The 17,960-nt window shown below is 43.7% G+C and overlaps 2 protein-coding genes across 3 annotated transcripts in view; one reads left to right on the top strand and one right to left on the bottom strand.

Annotated features, from left to right (window-relative positions):
• Window positions 1-131: 131 nt before the first annotated feature.
• Window positions 132-17,960, top strand: part of TOP3A (DNA topoisomerase III alpha) — a 37,708-nt gene continuing 19,879 nt past the window's right edge. Inside the window, exons 1-9 of one of the 2 annotated variants that reach the window (XM_037808018.1) lie at window positions 132-588; window positions 10,016-10,075; window positions 10,620-10,693; window positions 11,159-11,234; window positions 11,823-11,931; window positions 12,968-13,111; window positions 13,223-13,393; window positions 13,685-13,785; window positions 15,423-15,497. In XM_037808018.1, the coding sequence (XP_037663946.1) occupies window positions 409-588; window positions 10,016-10,075; window positions 10,620-10,693; window positions 11,159-11,234; window positions 11,823-11,931; window positions 12,968-13,111; window positions 13,223-13,393; window positions 13,685-13,785; window positions 15,423-15,497 (990 nt within the window). In that variant the 5' untranslated portion in view covers window positions 132-408. Of the gene's footprint in view, window positions 589-7,644; window positions 9,580-10,015; window positions 10,076-10,619; window positions 10,694-11,158; window positions 11,235-11,822; window positions 11,932-12,967; window positions 13,112-13,222; window positions 13,394-13,684; window positions 13,786-15,422; window positions 15,498-17,960 lie in introns of those variants that run through there. The other variant, XM_037808017.1, reaches the window with a different exon arrangement.
• On the bottom strand, window positions 7,675-7,944 carry LOC119513124 (ubiquitin-conjugating enzyme E2 variant 1-like). Its single transcript, XM_037808029.1, has one exon. It carries the CDS (start codon window positions 7,942-7,944, stop codon window positions 7,675-7,677), a length of 270 nt encoding a protein of 89 aa, XP_037663957.1.

The following is a 17,960-nucleotide window of genomic DNA, read 5'->3' as shown; positions in this document are numbered from 1 at the left end:
AGATGGCTAGGAAGAAGTTGGGGCGGGACACAGAGGCAGGCCCTCCCAGAGACGAATCCGATTAATCAACCAGTGCCTGAAACGAAAAGAAAGTGTGGGAAAGAGTGGTAACCTGCGGGACGAGCGTTCCCGGAGCGCGGGGTAGTCTGGGAGTTGTAGTTTGCTGTCGCTGTGGGGCTCGAGCCTGGCGGAAGCGGCGCCAGGGGGCGGGCGGAAGTGGCCCGAGGGGGCGGGCGGAAGCGGGACGCCAGGGCGCCGAGTTTGTGCTGAGGTGGCTGTGGTACGGAGAAGGTGCTGGGACCGCAGTCCCGAAGCCCCGCGGGCTGTGGGGGAAGTGACCGGGACGCGAGCGGGGGGCGCCGGGTGGGGCTCACCTCGGGCGCCGCCCAGCATGCGCGGGGCCTAGGGATGATCTTCCAGGCCGGCCGCTGCGTGCTCCGGCGGCTGCCACGGCCCGGAGGCCGCGCCTCGTCCCGTGCCGCCATGGAAGTGGCCTTCCGAGGGGTGCGGAAGGTCCTCTGCGTGGCGGAGAAGAACGACGCGGCCAAGGGGATCGCCGACCTGCTGTCCAACAGTCGCATGAGGCGGGTAAGAGGGCGCGTTCCCGAGCGGGACGCTGGCACGGGCGCCCGGCACTGAGGTGCAGGTCCCTCCCGCTCCCCGGGCTGCACCGGCCCGTCTGCTTTCCCGTGCCCGGGGCCCTGCTCGGCCTCATGGGCACCTTCGATTCCCTCTGCCCGTACTAACGCTTGCCAAACTTGTCGGATCCGCAGAATCACCGCGGTCTGGGGAAGCCCCGGGACGTGTGCATCTCAGTTTTCTTCCCTGGTGATGCTGAAATCCGGTTAACCTCCGAGCAAACTCCCTCACTTGGCCTCCAGGCCCTCCCGGACCTCTGCCCCTTCCCCACTGGCAGCCCCGAGCTCCGGTCCCGATGCACACCGCCGGGCAGCGCCGGTGGGAGCGGGAGCCGAGGGTGCTTGGGTGCTGCTGAGGGCCCCACGCCGTCCCTGCCTGACTCGTGGTGACCAGTCCCCACGTTTGCCGCCTTCTGGGGCCCTGGACTGCACTTAACTTCCTTAAATAAATGCCTCTTCCTCTGGGAGCCTTTTTCTCACACGCGTCTTCTGCCCCTAAGGTCGGGGGCCCTCTGAGATGTGCTCTTGGTTCCGGTGTCGCTCACGGTCCCGCAGGCTGAGCCACGCAGGGCATGGACCGCGGCTGTCTCGCTCATTGCTGTGTTCCTTGTGCCTAATAGTGTCGGGAATCAGGAGAGTCGATGGATGTGTGTCCGATGAGTGTTGAGCTGGGTCTCGAAGCACTGCGTACAAAGAACAACAGCTCGGGGGCTTGAGCAGTGACAAACTGGGGCGTAAGATGGTCGGAGGGGGCATGAGATAAGCAGGAGAGGCCGTTGAAGCATATCTCGGGGCCATTCACTGGTTTTGTGAGCGTGTGTGCTGAAATTCTCAGAACAACAGTTATTTTAAGGTGTACAATCCAGTGCTGTTTAGTGCATTCACGATGTTGTGCAGCCATCCCCACTATCCATTTCCAAAAGACTTTCATCACCCTAAAAGGAAGCCCTGTACCTGTTAGGCAGTCACCATCCCCATCCCCGGCTCCTGACAATCCCTAATCTTGCTTTCTGTCTCCAGGAATTTGCATATTCTGGGTATTTCATATAAAGGGACTGTACCTGTGTGACATTTGTATCTGGCGGCTTTCATTTACCCTAATGTTTTCAAGGTAGCAAGTGTGAGAACTTCATTCCTTTTTGTGTCTGAGTAAGGTTCCCTTGTGTGTATAGACCGCATTTTGTTTATCCATTCATCAGCTGACTGGACTCTTGGGTTGTTTCCACCTTTTGGCTATTATGAATGGAGCTACTATGAATATTCATGGACAAGTTTTCATTCACATACCTGTTTTCAGTTCTTTTGAATACATATAAAGGAGTGAGAGGCTGGGTCATGTGGTTACTATATGTTTAACTTATTGAGGACCCACCAAATTGTTTCCCGCAGCATCTGCACCATCTTACCATTCCACCAGCGCTGTGTGGGGGCCGCAGTTTCTCTACTTCCTGGCCAATGCTTTCCCGTTTTTTAAATTACAGCAATCATAGAGGCTGTGAAGTGGCATCTCATTGTGGTTTGTATTTGCATTTCCCAAATGGCTAATGACATTGAGTACCTTTTCTTGTGCCTGTTAGCCATTTCTTGTATACCTTTGGAGAAATGTCACAATATTCAAGTCTTTTCCCCATTTTTAATTGGGTTGTTGGTCTTTTTGTGGTTGTCTTGTAAGAGTTCTTTATATATTCTGAACGCTAGACACTTACTAGATATATGATTTGCAAATATTTTCTCCTATCGCATCGGTTGTAGCTTCATTTTCTTGAAAATGTCTTTAATGCACTGAAGTTTTAAATATTAAGTCCAGCTTATCTGTTTTTTTCTTCTGTTGCTGGTGCTTTTGGGGTCATAGCTAAGAATCCTTTACCAAATGCAAGTCATGAGGGTTTACCCCTCTGTTTTTTCTAGGCATTTTATAGATTTAAGCTTTTTTATTTAGGTATTTGACCATTTTGAGTTAATTTCTGTATATGATGCCTAGCTCCAATGTTATCCTTTTGCATGTGGAGCTCCAGTTGCCCCAGGACCGTTTGTTGAAGAGACTCTTCTTTCCCCAGTTGATGGTCTTGGTAGCCTTGTTGAAAATCAACTGACCAGAGATGTATGGGCTTGTTCCTAGGCTCCCAGTTCTATGCTGTTAATCAATATGTGTTTCCTTATGCTGGTGTCACACTGTTTTGATTACCATAGCTTTGTAATATGTTTTGAAATCAGGAAGTGTAAGTCCTCCAACTTTGTTCCTTCTTTCCAAGATTGTTTGGCCTTTGGGGCCCCTTGCAATTCCATTTTAATTTTTGTATCCTTTTCCATTTCTGCAAAAAAAAAAAAAAAATGCTGCTAGTATTTTGATAGGGGATTGCATTGAATTTGATGCCTTCTCATTTATTTGAGTTTTCTTTTGTTACTTTCAGCAGTGATTTGTAGTTATCAATGTGGAAATTGTATACCTCCTTGGCTAAGTTTATTCCTAAGTATTTTCTTTCTGGTGCTATTGTAAATGGAATTGTTTTCTTGATTTTCTTTTTAGATTTTCATTGTTAATGTATAGAAATATTGGTGATTTTGTGTGTTCATCCTGTGTCCTGCAACTTTGCTGAATTTGTTTATTAGCTCCCATAGTTATTTTGTGGATTTTTTAGGATTTTCTCTACAGCATTGTGTCATCTGTGAATAGAGATATTCTCTTGGATGCCTTTTATATCTTTTTCTTTCCAAATTGCCTTGGCTAGAACTTCTAGTACAGCTTTGAATAGAATTAGTTAAAGTGGATATCGTTGTTCTTGATGTTAGGGGAACAGCTTTCCATCTTTTGCTATTGAATATGATGCTAGCTGTGGGTTTTTCATAAATGCCTTTATCATGTTGAGGATGTTCCCTTCTTGTCCTAATTTTCTGAGTGTTTTTATCATGCAAGGGTGCTAGTTCTTGTCAAATGCTTTTTCCATGTCAGTTGAGCTGAGCTGCATAGGTTTTTAATTAGGGTAGTGCCAGGGTCATGTTTGTATTTTATGAAGTCACTCTGGCAGCAGAGGGTGTGAAGAGAGGATCCCAGAGCAAGGGAGATGGCTGTGGAGATCTCCATGTGGGAGGTCGTGAGGCCTGAACCCTGGGGACTCGGAAGGCAGTTGGCTAGGAGCTGAGGGACTGGAGAGGGATGGGAGAGAAGCAGTCAGAGGTTAAAAGGTCAAAGTTGCTGTTACCGATGGTGGTCCTTTTTCCTCCTGTTGGGCTCTTCATCCTTTAAAAGGAAAAATAAAAGACACCCTACATGCGGCCTCTTCTGTAGTCTTCCCAATGCGTCCTCCCCACCCCATTCCCTTCTGCTTCCAATCGCAGTCTCGATTACAGCAGCCCTCCTGGTCTAGTTATCTGGCTTGTCCATGTGTCACCTCCCTTAGAACAGAGTGACCAGGTCTGTGGTGGTTTGAAGCTGTGTGTACCCCAGAAAGGCATGTTCTTACATTTAATCCATTCCCGTGGGTGTGGACTCATTGAAAGGAGGATCTTTTGTGAGGCTGCTTCAGTTAAGGTGTGACCCTCCTGGATCCAAAACTCAGCTATAAATTGGGACCAGCCCATCCCGCCCCAGCACTCCCCCAAGGGGTGCACTTGCACATAATTGTGTACTGTCCTCAGTGGGTGGGAATTACAGGGAGACACGTTTGAAAGTGCAGAGAAAACATTTTAAATCCTCAAGACCACCTGTTGGTAGAACAGGCTGCCTCGGGAAAGCGCTCCTCAGAGCTGGGGTCAGCAGTCACGTCAGAAAAACCATTTACCGAGAGGAATAGAGCACTGGTTTTCAAACTGCATTCCCAGGAGATTTGTGGGACCCGGGTGTGCACCTCAGAAGGCACGCATCGCGGGTCTGAGGAGAGGCTGGGCGCCTCTGGCTTTTCATGTCAGGATCTGTGTATGATTTTGTTTCAGAAGGCTTCAGAAACCGTCACTTAGACAGTTTCTATTCTCTGTTAATAAAAGGGCTTAACTAGTTGTTGGAGTTTGTAGAGGGCTTTTTCTTGGCAGCAACGCCTGGCCGAACCCCAGGTACTGGATACTAAATAATTTCCCTCTTAAAGTTTGCCGTCACGCCCCGGACAGCACGTCATTCACTGTTGGCTGCAGCCTTTGAGATTTCACACAGGACAGTTGTGCTTGTGAGGCTGAAGAAAATCTTAATACTGTTAATAATTCTTGTTTTTTTTTTTTTTTTTTGTAGGAAAAACTTTAACTCTTTAAAAAGGATATTTTCATTGTCTATGGAATTTTGCAGTTATTTTTATACACAGCACTTTAATGTAACCCTTTTTTAATTGTGGGAAAATATACATCAGATAAAAAATCATTTTAACCATTTCAAGTGGACAATTCTTTGATATTAAATACATTAACTTTTGCCACCCTCTTTTGACCGTTTTCACTATCCTTAGCCAAAACTCCTACTCCCTGAGCAATAACTCCACTTTCTCCCCTCTCCCCATGCGCTATTTGTCCGTTTGTTTCTGGCTTATTTCACTCAGCATGATGTCTTCAAGGTTTATTCATGTTGTAACGTGTGCCAGCACTTACTGCTTTTTATAGCTAACTGTATTTGATTGCTCTGGAAGAGTTTGAGAAGGATTTTGTACGATCTTGAAATGTCTGATAGCATTCAGCAGTCAAACCATCCAGTCTTGGACATTGCCTTGTTGGGAGGTTTCTGATTGCTGATTCAATCTCTTTACTTGTTAGAAGTTTTCTATTTCTTCCTTTGTCAGATTAGGTAATTTGTATGTTTCAAGGCATTTGCTCATTTCATTCAGATTTTCTAATCTGTTGGCGTATAATTGTTCATAATACCCTCTTATAATCCTTTATATTTCTGTGTGATTGGTAATAAGGTCCTCATTTTCATTCCTGACTTTAGTTATTTGTGTTTTCTCTCTTTATTTTTGTCAGTCTGGCCAAAAGGTTTGTTGATTTTATGAGCGTTCCAAAAAACTTTTCGTTTTGTTGATTCTCTCTGTTGTCTTTCTGTTCTCTTATTTCATTTATCTCTGCTTCATTGTTTCATTCCATCAGCTAACTTTGGGTTTAGTTTGCTCTTCTTATTCTGGTTTCCTTAGGTGGGAAGTTGGGTTACTGATTTCGGATCTTCCTTCTTTTTTTAATGTAGGCATTTAGAGCTATAAACTTCCCTCTGAGTACTGCCTTCACTGCATCTCTTAGGTTTTGATATATTGTTTTCATTTTCATTTGTCTCAGGATATTCTCTAATTTCCTTTAAGATTTCTTCCTTGACCAACTGGTTCTTTATTAGAGTGTTGTTTAATTTCCACAAATTTGTAAATTTTCCAGTTTTCCTTCTGTTATTGTTTTCTAGTTTTATTGCATTGTGGTCTTAGAAGATACTTTCTATGATTTCAGTATTTTAAACTTTACTGAGATGTTTCTTGTGGCATAGCATAAGGTCTGTTTTGTCCGATAGTAATGTAGCTGCCCCTGCTCTCCCTGCTCACTGTTTTTTCCCCCCTTTTACTTCAGCCTTTTGTATCTTTGTATCTCAAGGGAGCTCCTGTAGACAGCAGATAGATGGCTGGTGCTTTTTCATCCAGTCCACCAGTATTTGCCTTTTAATACAGGAGTTTAATTCACTGGCATTTAAGGTAATAACTGGGAAGGAAGGATATACTTATGCTATTTAGCTATTTGTTTTCCGTATGTCTTAATGTGTTTTTGTTCTTCAGTTACTCCATTGTTACCTCTTTTTTTTGTATTTAGTTTCTTTTTTGGGTATGTGCACCATCTTGATTCCCTTCTTTCTTTTTCTATGTATTTTTCGGTTATTTTTTTAGTGGCTCCCTTTGTAAATACAATGAACATCTTAAACTTAATAAAAACTTAGTTCAACTAGTTCCACCAGTAGTATACAAACTCTCTACCCCCATATATCTTCCTCTCTCCCCATTTATGTTATTATCTCAGATTACATCTTTATGCATTGTATGCCCATTAACATAGATTTATAACTGTTTTACACATTTACCTATTAAATCACATGGAGGGGAGAAAAGCAGTTTTATAAGCCAAAAGTATAGTAATGCAGGATTTCATATTTAACTGTGTAATTACCTTTACCAACATTATTATTTCTTCTTAAGGCTTCAAGTAACTGTCTAGTGTCCTTTTCTTTCAGTCTAAAGTACTCCCTTTAGCATTTCTTGTAACCCATGTCTTCTGGTAATGAACTTTCAGCTTTTGTTTATCTATAAATATCTTAATTTCACCTTCATATTTGAAAGATAGTTTTGATGGATATACGTAGAATTCTTGGTTGACAGTTTCTTTCTTTAAGGATCTTAAATTTGCCATTCCGCTGTCTCCTGGTCTCCGTGGTTTGTGATGAGGAATCTGCTGTTAATCTTATTGGGGATCCCTTGTGAGTAACAAGTTGCTGCTTTCTTGCTGCTTTCAAAATCCTGTCTTGGTCTTTGGATTTCAACAATGTTGCTATAATGTGTCTTGGTGTGAACCTGTTAGAATCTAACCTGGTTGGACTTTGTTAAGCTTCCTTGATGTGTATATTCATGTTGTTCATCAGATTTGGGGAGTTTTTTTTTTTTAATACAGTTTTTTTTTTTTTTTTTTGAGATATATTCACGTACCCTTCAGTCACCCACAGTGTACAATCAGTTATTCACAGTACCATAATATAGTTGTGCATTTATCACCAGAATCAATTTTTGAGCATTTTCCTTACTCCAAAAAAAATAAAAATAAAAGTAAAAAAGAACACCTAAAACATTCCATTCCGCCATTCCACCCTATTTTTCATTGTTTTTGTGTGTGTGTGTGTCTATAGCACAACTTATATATTTCAAATGGACAAAAAATTAGTATTTATAGTATCTTAAGATAAAATGCCTTTGAAGGGGAGCTTCCTTTCCAGTACTTTGAGGTCTACAAGACATATCTAGAAAACTGACTAGTGTGGAAAATGAAGACTGCCTAAATTGAATGGGGATGGGGGAGGAGGGCCTGTGGTTTTTCTTTTTGATCAATTGCTGCAACACTGTCCTTCAGGCGGCTGAGGGAGTTTCATATTTTCTTTAGACATCGTTAGGCACCGAATTTCTTGCAAGATAACTTTGATGCTATATGAATTCTGCCATTTTGCTAGCACTGATGTGGCTCTTGGGTCCACCACTCCGTTAGAGCTATTAACTCCATTCATACTAATTTTTGTTGCAAATCTTACAAAGGGCAGTGCTTCTGGGTATTTAGGTCCACATTCTATTTTAAGGCTGTATATTTGGTTTCCATACATTGTCTGAGCCTGTGGTGGCTGCCCTCTTGCGTCACTGTCGCTAGAAGGCTGGCTTCATTTAGTTTTTGTTCCCATTTTTCTACTCATCTGTCCATACACTGGATAAAGGAAATGGGAGCCACCAGGTTTTCACAATCACACGGTCATACAGTGTAAGCTACATAGTTATGCAATTGTCTTCAAGAATCAAGGCTACTGAGTTACAGTTTGACAGTTTCAGGTATTTCCTTCTAGCTATTAGATTTGGGGGTGGTTTCCACCATCATTTCTTCAAATACTTTTTCTGCCTCTTTCTTTTGCTCTTGTCCACTGATGTACGTGTCCATATGCTTGATGGTGTCGTATAGGTCCCTCTGTCTCTGTTCAGTTTTCTTCATTTTTTCCTTCTTTCCTCATACTAGATACTTTTAATTGTTTTGTCTTGAAGTTTACTGATCCTTTCTTCTGCCTCTTCAAATCTGTTGAATCTAATATGTTTTTCATTTCAATTACTCTTCTTTGCACTCTAAAATTCGTATTTGGTTCCTTTTCATAATTTCTCTGCTCTCTCTCTCTTTTTTTGTTCAGACATTTTCCTAGTTTCCTTTAGGAAATGTAAGACAGTTTAAAGTCTTTGACATCCAAGTTATGAGCTTCCTCAGGGCTGGTTTCAGACAAATTCTGTTTTTCCTGTGAATGGGTCATTCTTTCCTGTTTCTTTATGTGTGTTGTAGTTTTTAGTTGATAACTGGCCATTCTGATTATTATGTTGTTATAAACCTGGAAACATAGTTCTCCCACTCCTCTGGGATTGTGTTCGGGTTTTTTTTTAGTTGTTGAGGTCTGGAGCCTCCTCAGTCTGTGACTTTTCAAACTGTTTTTGCTCTCAAGTGGGAAATGGAAAGAAAAAAGAGGGGGTAAAAATAGGTACCACCTTTTTAGAACTGCTCTGGCACCTTTGCCTGAGGGGTTTGGGACGGTGGCCACCCTCAGAGCTGCCCCCAGAGACCTGAAACAGCTGATCCAAGGCAGGGATCCGCAACCAGACGGCACACTCTGATTTTAGAGAACAAGGTGCTTATGGCCAGCCTGGCACCAGCTGGCTCCACCAGAAGCTGGGGCTGCACCCCCACTGCTGCCTGCCATGTCGTTGGCCAGGGGCTGGTAGCTGCCGCAGGGAGGGGGAAGTTCACTGACGTTGACCACAGTTTCCCAGCCACTTCCTCCGCCCCTCCCTGGGTGCTGCACGGTGCTCCTCTATACTCCAGGTTCCACACAGTCGATCCAGACGGGGCCTGCCGGTTCAGTAGTTGTTTTCGTGGAGGGACTGGTTCCTGGAGCCTCCTACTCTGCCCTCTCCCCACATCCTTTCCAGAACTGCTAAATTTTGACTTTGAATGTTTTCCCCGCTCCCAGCTGACTTTTCTCTTATCATCTGTAATTGTTGGTGTAAAAATCACAGAAGCACTGCTTTTCATGCCTTTGTGGAAGAAGGTGGGGTATGCGCAAGGGTTTTGTGCATCCGCAGCTGCGTTGAGGAAGTGCTCTGTAGAATGGATTCCAGTTCCAGCTGGGACTCAAGAGGGCCATCGGATTTCAGAGCCAGAAGGGACCTTCGACAGAATTTTATTCAGGAATAAATTGAGGCTCGGGAGGGTGAGTGGCTTGCCCAAGGTCCACAGTTCATTGGTGTTATGGAACGGCAGAGGAGTAGCGGTGTCGTGTGGAGAGGAAGGGGGAAATGGTCGAGAGACTCAGCTCCTGATCGCTGCTCTGCCATGGACTTGCTGTGTGACTTAGGACAAGTCAGTTCTCGTCTCTAAAAAGGTGTTCCATTACCTGATCTTAAGGGGGCACCTTCCAGCATGAAAATCCCATGGATTCCACAAAGTGTATGCTTGGTAACTTTGTTTTGAGGGACCACTTAATAAAGGGTTTTAGCAGTTTACCTTAGTTTTTGTCTGTTTGAAATACTACTGCATTTTTAACGTTCCTTCTTACTAGGGTTTTGTGTGATCTTTATGTTGAGGAGCCGTTTGCTTTTTATCTAATTAAATTTATGTATCTTATTTATTTTTGTATTCTTTTATAGAGAGAAGGACTTTCTAAATTCAACAAGATCTATGAATTTGACTATCACCTCTATGGCCAGGTAGGTGCTAAAATATGCTTTCTTATTCGTATGCTGTTTTGATGTACATTCCTTAGGCATTCAGCTCTAACTTTTCTGCTTTCTTTAGAGCAACTGTTTACTACAACCTCTCCCTAAATTTCTTATGTTGTGTAGTTATTTAATCAAGGAGAATTAGCCTGGCCATTTTAGAAAATGTCACTGTCTTTGAAAAATAACTGTTGTTATGACCTCTATAGGTCCCAGGTTACAGGTGATCATTTTATAATCTACAAGGAATTCTCTTTTCAATAAAATATGGTCCCATCTCAGCTCTTTAGAACAAGAAAGAAGCTATGTAAATGCTGATATACAATACTTTGAAGAAATTTAAATGATGCAAAAGGTATTGTGGTACTAGAATGATTATTGTGTTACTATGGCTTTGGGCTTTGAAGAGCTATATTTATCTTGGTTTCTTCCCATCCAGATGTTTTTTTCTTTAATAGAATTCAGTCCCTTTTATTTGAATGATTTGGCAAAATGTAACTGCTAAAAGAATAATTCAGATTTTGTTGTGATTCAGAATGTTACCATGATAATGACTTCGGTTTCTGGACATTTGCTGGCTCATGATTTCCAGATGCAGTTTCGAAAATGGTCAGTACAATTCCTGGGGAAAGAACTTTCTGATTATTGCAGTTATAAAATATTACATGAATTTCAAGGCATGTTGATCTTACTGTATAGCTTTTAATACTAAGATAACCTAGGATTATCTGTTCTGTTGTGAATTTTAACCACATCTTCAGAATAAGCAGCCACTTTTCAGTGTTCCCCCCAAACAGCCAGCCCTTTTTCATGCAGTTATTGGACTGTGTTGATTCTATTGCAGACATGCATGAAAGGAGTCCAGAATTTCTTCTCAGCAGCTCCTATCACTCTTCATGGGGATACGGAAAGTGCATCATGTGGAGGGTGAAAGCCTGGCTTTCAGTTTCCCTTGGGTCCCCCTAGGACAGAGCACGCTCATTAGAATGGAGCTCTCTCCATCATTGACTGAAGCAGGGTTGGGCTTTTTTCCTCTACATTGTGTAACTCCTTGTGATTTCGTTTCTTTTCTAGGCAGAGCTGCAATCCCCTCGTCCTCTTTGAAGCCGCAATTGAGAAGTACTGCCCAGAGAACTTTGTGGACATCAAGGTAGAGCCTTTTGGAAGAACATACGGCGCTGGAGTTGGGACAACCACAGAATCGTTGAACTGAGTGATTTTGTGACTGCTGGTTGTTGAAATAAAGCTAGGAATAAGTGTTTTTAAGTTACTAATTCTTCTGGCCCACACCTAGGTAGAGTGAAGAGACTACAAAGTACAAATGGTTGTTTAACAATAAATTGTATGATTCTCTAGCATTCAGCACACCTCAAGTTCATTGCTAACAGGAGAACCTTCTTGGGCTGAAATTCTATTGGTGTTAATTTTTTTTCTAACCAGTTCCTAATCAGAATCAGGATAGTTGTGTAGTAAGTGTGTGGTAGAGGTGAGTTTTAGGTTTCATCATCCTGGCAAAGTTGTATAATAGTCTTCTAGAAGCTGACTTCTGGGTTATTGATTCTAAACTGGAGGGGTACACAGGTGGCTGGCAAGAACAATTTTCTTTAATTTTTTTTCTCACCAAGTCTGTGTGCTCGAAACATGTCATTAATGTTCAGTCAGATCTCATTGGTCTGGAGGTGTCAAGTAATTATTCCATAGATTCTGCTCTCACTGCTCTCTCCATTGTGAATTTCAGAAAACCCTGGAACGAGAGACGCGGCAATGCCAGGCCTTGGTGATCTGGACGGACTGTGATCGAGAAGGTGAAAATATTGGGTTTGAGATCATCCACGTTTGCAAGGCTGGTAGGTGATAACACTCCTGAGTTTTTTACTTTGGGGTCACATAAGTAGATTATCTTCCTGTGTGTGTGTACAGGCGGGCCATTGCCGAGCTCCCCACATGCACCCCTCCTCTGAATCTGTCTGTGGTCTCGAGGTAAGGTTAGACGTGGGTTGGAGTGAGGAGAGCCAGGGTTCATTGTTGGCTCCGCCGCTCCCCGGCTGTGTGTTCTGGAGCAAGTCACTGAGCCCCTGTGAGCCTCAGCTTCCTCATCTGTAAAGTTAGGGCACCTGATGTGCTTCCTGGGCTGCGGTGAGGGTTAAACGAGTTAGCAGGTACCTGTTAGGTCCAAGTGGGTTGCCAGCACTTTGAGAACAGGGCTTTATGTCCTATTTTTAAAAATTCTACATAGAATATATACAAAAGAATAGACACATGCATACTACATGGAATGAATGAAGAGTCGCTGTAAAATGTTCTGTATGTTTTTATATTTCCCATATTCCTTGTACAATGCCTGGATATTGAGAAATAATTGTTGAGGTGAATGTCAGTGGCTCTGACAGGGATACTGTTGATGGTAACTTCGCAGAAGCAATGAGCAGACAATTCCAGGTGCTGTTTTCCCTAAGTGTCTTTGCATTAAATGCTGGAATAACTCCTGGGAGTTTAAGTAAGTTAACTGCCAAGGGCCATGAGAGTCCTAGATCCTATTTATGAAAAGTCCTCTATGGGACCCTTTAATTGACAAACTCTGTCTTTTCCCTAAAGGTCTGAGAGAGCCAGTAAGGCTCAGGTCTCAACAGGCTCACCAGCATTTTGGCTAATTGCAAAATTCACTCCACTGTTCTTCTGACCACATGCAGTGTGGAGGTCATAGTCCCGTTCCCTCTCAGACATTATGAGCCGCTCATTTAACCTGATGCGTAGACTTGAACTCCGCCCAGTTCTCGGGCTGGTTTACGTTTCCTTCAAAGGGGTGTAAGGGAAGCGAGCCCCTTCCCCTCTGACTGTGGGTGGCAGAGGCCTGGTCCCAGCTCATGACCCTCTGCTCCGCAGTGAAGCCCGGCCTGCAGGTGCTGAGAGCCCGTTTCTCAGAGATCACCCCCCGAGCCGTCAGGGCAGCCTGTGAGAACCTGACCGATCCCGACCAGCGGGTAAGCGACGCGGTGGACGTGCGGCAGGAGCTGGACCTGAGGATTGGTGAGGAGTGGCAGGAGGGCTGAAACAGGGCTTACATGTAAATGTGTGCCATGCACTTCAACCTTGTCTCTCATCTTCTCCTTCCTCCTTCCTCCCAATCTCTCTTTCCAGGTGCTGCCTTCACCAGGTTCCAGACCCTGAGGCTTCAGAAGATTTTCCCTGAGGTGCTGGCAGAGCAGCTGATCAGTTACGGCAGCTGCCAGTTCCCCACGCTGGGGTTTGTGGTGGAGAGGTTCAAAGCCATTCAGGCTTTTGTGCCAGAAACTTTCCACAAAATCAAAGGTAAGGCTGGGTTGTTACGTGTGGTGTGGAGCCTGAGGGTCCGGGAATAACGGGACCGTGGAGCAGTGATAGCAAGAGTTAGAACTAGCAAGAGTGAGGTTTGTGATTTTTTCCAGTCTTCTGTCCTCCACCCTACTCCTATGATATTCAGAACCCATGTGAGTTTCCTTAGTTGTCAAGAAACTCTTCTGAGTTTCATAGTCCTTTAACGTTCACTGTTATGTCTTTTTCTGTCTGTCATATCAAGTAACTTCTGAGTCACAGCTTACCTGTCTCTCTTTGCCCAAATAGTAACTCACGAGCACGAAGATGGCATCGTCGAATTCAACTGGAAGAGGCATCGCCTCTTTAACCACACAGCTTGTCTTGTTCTCTATCAGATGTGTATGGAGGTAAGAAATAATTGTAAAACCTCGATGAACTAAGAAATACCTTTCTACATGTTTCCCAAGCTACTTCTTTTGGCAGAGATGGTCCTGTCCCGTTTAGGTTAGGGTGAGGGTCCTGTCCCAGGGGTGGGGCAGGGAGGCGGGTGGTGGGGTGAGCAGGGGGACAAGGCTCCTGAGGTCCAGCCCCCCGACTGACAGATGGACAGACAAACATGCAAACACCAGACTGAAGCACATGTAATATAGACTGTGTTTGTGGACAGCGTGGAGAATAAATGGGACCCTCCTGGACCCCCTCCCACCTCACCTTTGGTTGTTTGATTTCCTTCCTTTTCTGAGAGCACCTGGCTGCAGTGCCTCTTTCAGAGCTGACTGGGGCTCGGCCCACCCGCCTCCGGGGTGCCTGCCTCCCGCTCCCCCTCTGATGTCCTGTCCCTTGCCTGTGGGCTCGGTGTTCAGGGCTTTTTCGTTCCTCTCCTAGACATGGGGCACATGCCCCAAGGGACACGATCCTCTCCTTGGTCTTAGCTCACTGCCCTTTATAAGGAGTTGGGGGTTTGTGTGTCAGGAAATGGGAACCGAGCAGAAGCAGGGGCTGAGATTGGGGCCAGATAGGGTGCTCCTGCCCAGCCTTCTACCGAGACCCACTCCTGAGCTGCTGTCCGTGACCACCTGCACAAGTGTGCGGAAGTTCTTTCTTGAACTAGGCAGATGTACGACACTGGAGTTAACAGCAGACGGGTATATGGGGGGAAAGGTACCTACTGCAAACTACAGACCATAGCTAACAGTAATGTTCTAATTCTCTTTCATCAACAGGAACAAATGTACCACACCTACACTATGGGTCATTAATAGTGGGGGGATAAGGAATATGGAAGGATTAAGGTTTTCTTTTTTCTTTTTATTTCTCTTCTGGAGTAATGAAAATGTTTTCAGTTTGATCATGGGACTATATGCACAACTATGTGATGATACTATGAACCAGTGATTGTATACTTTGGATGGTTTCTATGCCATGTGAATATATCTCAATAAAATTATATTTTAAAAAAAGAAAACCAAAAAATGCCTGCCCTTTTCTAACTTGACCAGGATGTAGTGCAGGATAATGGGGCTGGTGGTATACTGTGAGCTCCTTGTAAAAAGCTATTAGCCCCTAGTCTATTTGGGTGGAGAAATTTGGGTTTTGATGTACAAATATACTCAGCAAATCACTTAAGCTGAGTTCTTTGTTCATTTATAGTCTTTTAAAAGTATTGGTTTTAAGATTTGAGTTCTCTAGCTTGTATAATTTATCCTGTTTCTAACTCTATATTATCCAAAACTTAAAAAAATCAATACTACGCATGCATAGGTGGGAAACTCTCCTTAGGAGATGTAGAGACGGCTGTATTTCATAGGCTCTCCAGGAGGAGCTCAAGATTTCTCAACTTGCCCTTCAGCAACTCGGATTGAGCAGGCAGGTGGCTTCTCTGCTCTGCCGGCTGGAAGCTGCGTGAAATAGGGACGCTCTCAGCTTTAGCTGCAGCCCCCTGGGGCCAGTGTTATCTGCAGTGGGGGCAGGGGGCCGTCCGCAGGAAGTGTGGGGATGATGCACCCACCAAGCAACGAGGTGTTTTCTCTTCCTGGCTTTCCAGGATCCCATGGCAACTGTGGTGGAGGTCAAGTCCAAGCCGAAGAGCAAGTGGAGGCCTCAAGCATTGGACACTGTGGTACGTTCTAGATGGACTGTTTCAGCCGTTCAGTAATGGTTGCTTCCTGTTGAGACTAGATGATACTGTATGACCTTGAGGCCCTTTGGAAGGGAGCATCGCCTCTCACGGGGCCACACAGGAAAGCACTTGGGAAAAACAGAAATCCCAAAAGATGGGCCTGCTTATAGCCTCTTAATAGTTTTTCCCTTTTTCTTTTTTTTTTTTTAAGTTACCAAATGCACTGTGATTGCATTATGTGAGGTTTGGAAAACAAAAAGAGGAACGCAAATCTCCTATAATCTCCCTGTCCTTGAGTAATTGCTAATAGAATTTTTTTTTTTTAATTTTTCTTTTTATTGTTGAGGTTTTTTTTTTTTAATAAATTCAAAGTTATAGGAACAGTTGCAAAAACAATACTAACCCCATACAAGGAATTCCATCATACCCTGATCCCCTTCCTCCGATAGCTCAATCCACCAACTTTAACATACTGTCACATCGCTATTTCTTTCCCTCCCTCCCTATCTATCATCCATCATCTATTGCTCTGTCTTCTGAACATATGAGAGCTAGCTGCACACATCCTTGAACATACACTATAATTCACGTATATACTTCCCATGAACAAGAACATTCTTTTATGCAATCCCATTAAGCACAGCTACGAAGTACAAGAGGTTCAACAATGATACAAAGCTTGCATTCTATATTTCCTTTACCTTATGTCTCAACTGTGTCCCTTTGAGCCACCTGTCCTCTATCCTCCAGTCCCATCCAAGTCCATCCTTGGCATTCATCATCATCTATTTAGACTTTTTTTTTTTTTTCAGTTGTGGAAACATATATACTGCCTAAATCTTCCCATTCCACCCCCTCCCTAGCCTTCCCTTAGTGGGATTAATCATATTTAGAATGTTGTAATGCTCTTTCCCACCATCCATTACTAGAAATTTCCCTTCACCTTAAACAGCAACTCCACCCTCATTTCTTAACTCCCCATTGCCCCTTCCCCCATTTCTCTTAACCCAAACTCTACATTTCATTTCTATGGTTATATTCTCTGATAATTTCTCTGTGTTTGCTGTGGGGGTTAAAATTAACCTCTTAAATCCATATCAATCTTGTTTTTTTTTTTTTTTTTTTTTTTGATACCACCTTCACTTCAGTAGGACACATAAACGATATTCCTATACTCCTCCATTCCCCCACCTTTATATAGATGTCTAAAATTACATATTTTCCACTGAGTTCAAAACCACTGATTTGTCATTAGAGTTCGTGTAATTTGTATCATGTAGGAAGTAAATAGTGGAGTTACAGTTCAAAAATTATTGACTTCTATTTGTATTCCATTGTGGTTGGAGAATGTGCTTTGAGTATATTCCTTTTTTTTTTTTTTTTTTTTTTTTTTTTTATTTCTTGAGGCTTGTTTTATGTCCCAGCTTATGCTCCCTTTTGGAGAAAGATCCATGATCACTAGAGAAAAATGAGTGTCCTGGTGCTTTGGGATGTAAGGTACTATATATGTCCGTTAAAATTCTCTATATCTCTCCCTCCTTTCTTTGTTTCTCTGTTGGTAGGGCTCCCTTTAGAATCTGAAGTAGGGCAGGTCTTTTATTGGCAAAGTCTCTCAGCATTTGTTTGTCTGTGAAAATTTTAAGTTCTCCCTCGAATTTGAGGGAGAGTTTTGCTGGATAAAGTATTCTTGGTTGGAAGTGTTTCTCTCTCAGAATTTTAAATATGTCATGCCACTGCCTTCTTGCCTCCATGGTGGCCGCTTAGTAGTCACAACTTAGTCTTATGTCACCATGTCGTCTGGTTTTATCATATGCATTAAGATTTTCTGTTGTTTTTGGCCTCTTGGCATTTGCTTTGCTTGATAGGGTTCTTTCAAGTTGTAAAAAAAAAAGATACCGATCTGATTTTTCAGAAACACAGTTTGTTGGTGTACACTTTCTCTAACTAACCAGCAGATGGCATCTGCAAGTCACCTATACGCCTCCAGTCAGTTCTCCCCAACTCTGTCTCTGTGATGTATGGGGAAATGATTCTTGTGGGGTTCAGTTGGAGAACTCAGTTTGGGTGTGTTGCTGGAGCCGTCCGTCCTGAATGTGGGGCGTGTGTATGGGTGGCCAGGGAGGAAGGGCAGTTTTAATATTCAAATCCCCCAGGTTCCTGGAGATTCAAGGCCGCTGCAAGAGTCTAAGCCTTCATTTCAGTTTTGCCCCAGATTTTCTGTCACTGACCCACATACCACTGGCATTGACATAGCGTCCCTGGGTTTTCCAAGTGGGCCCCCCTTCTCAGCTGTGATCTTCCAGGACCTCTGCTGAGGGAAGGCTGTGCACATTGTCCCTCAAGCTAGCCCCCCTCAAGCTAGCCCTGGGCCACCGGGGCATGCAGGGACCCTGTCTGCCTGATACAAAGATTAGCCTGTAATTCTTGACTGGTGTAAGTTCTGAATGAAAGGCAGGCAGTAAA

The sequence above is a fragment of the Choloepus didactylus genome, chromosome 18 (genome assembly GCF_015220235.1).
Source record: "Choloepus didactylus isolate mChoDid1 chromosome 18, mChoDid1.pri, whole genome shotgun sequence".
Lineage (NCBI taxonomy): Eukaryota > Metazoa > Chordata > Mammalia > Pilosa > Megalonychidae > Choloepus > Choloepus didactylus.
The sequence above is the reverse complement of the archived record's forward strand: the minus strand, read 5'-3'. Positions and strand labels throughout refer to the sequence as shown.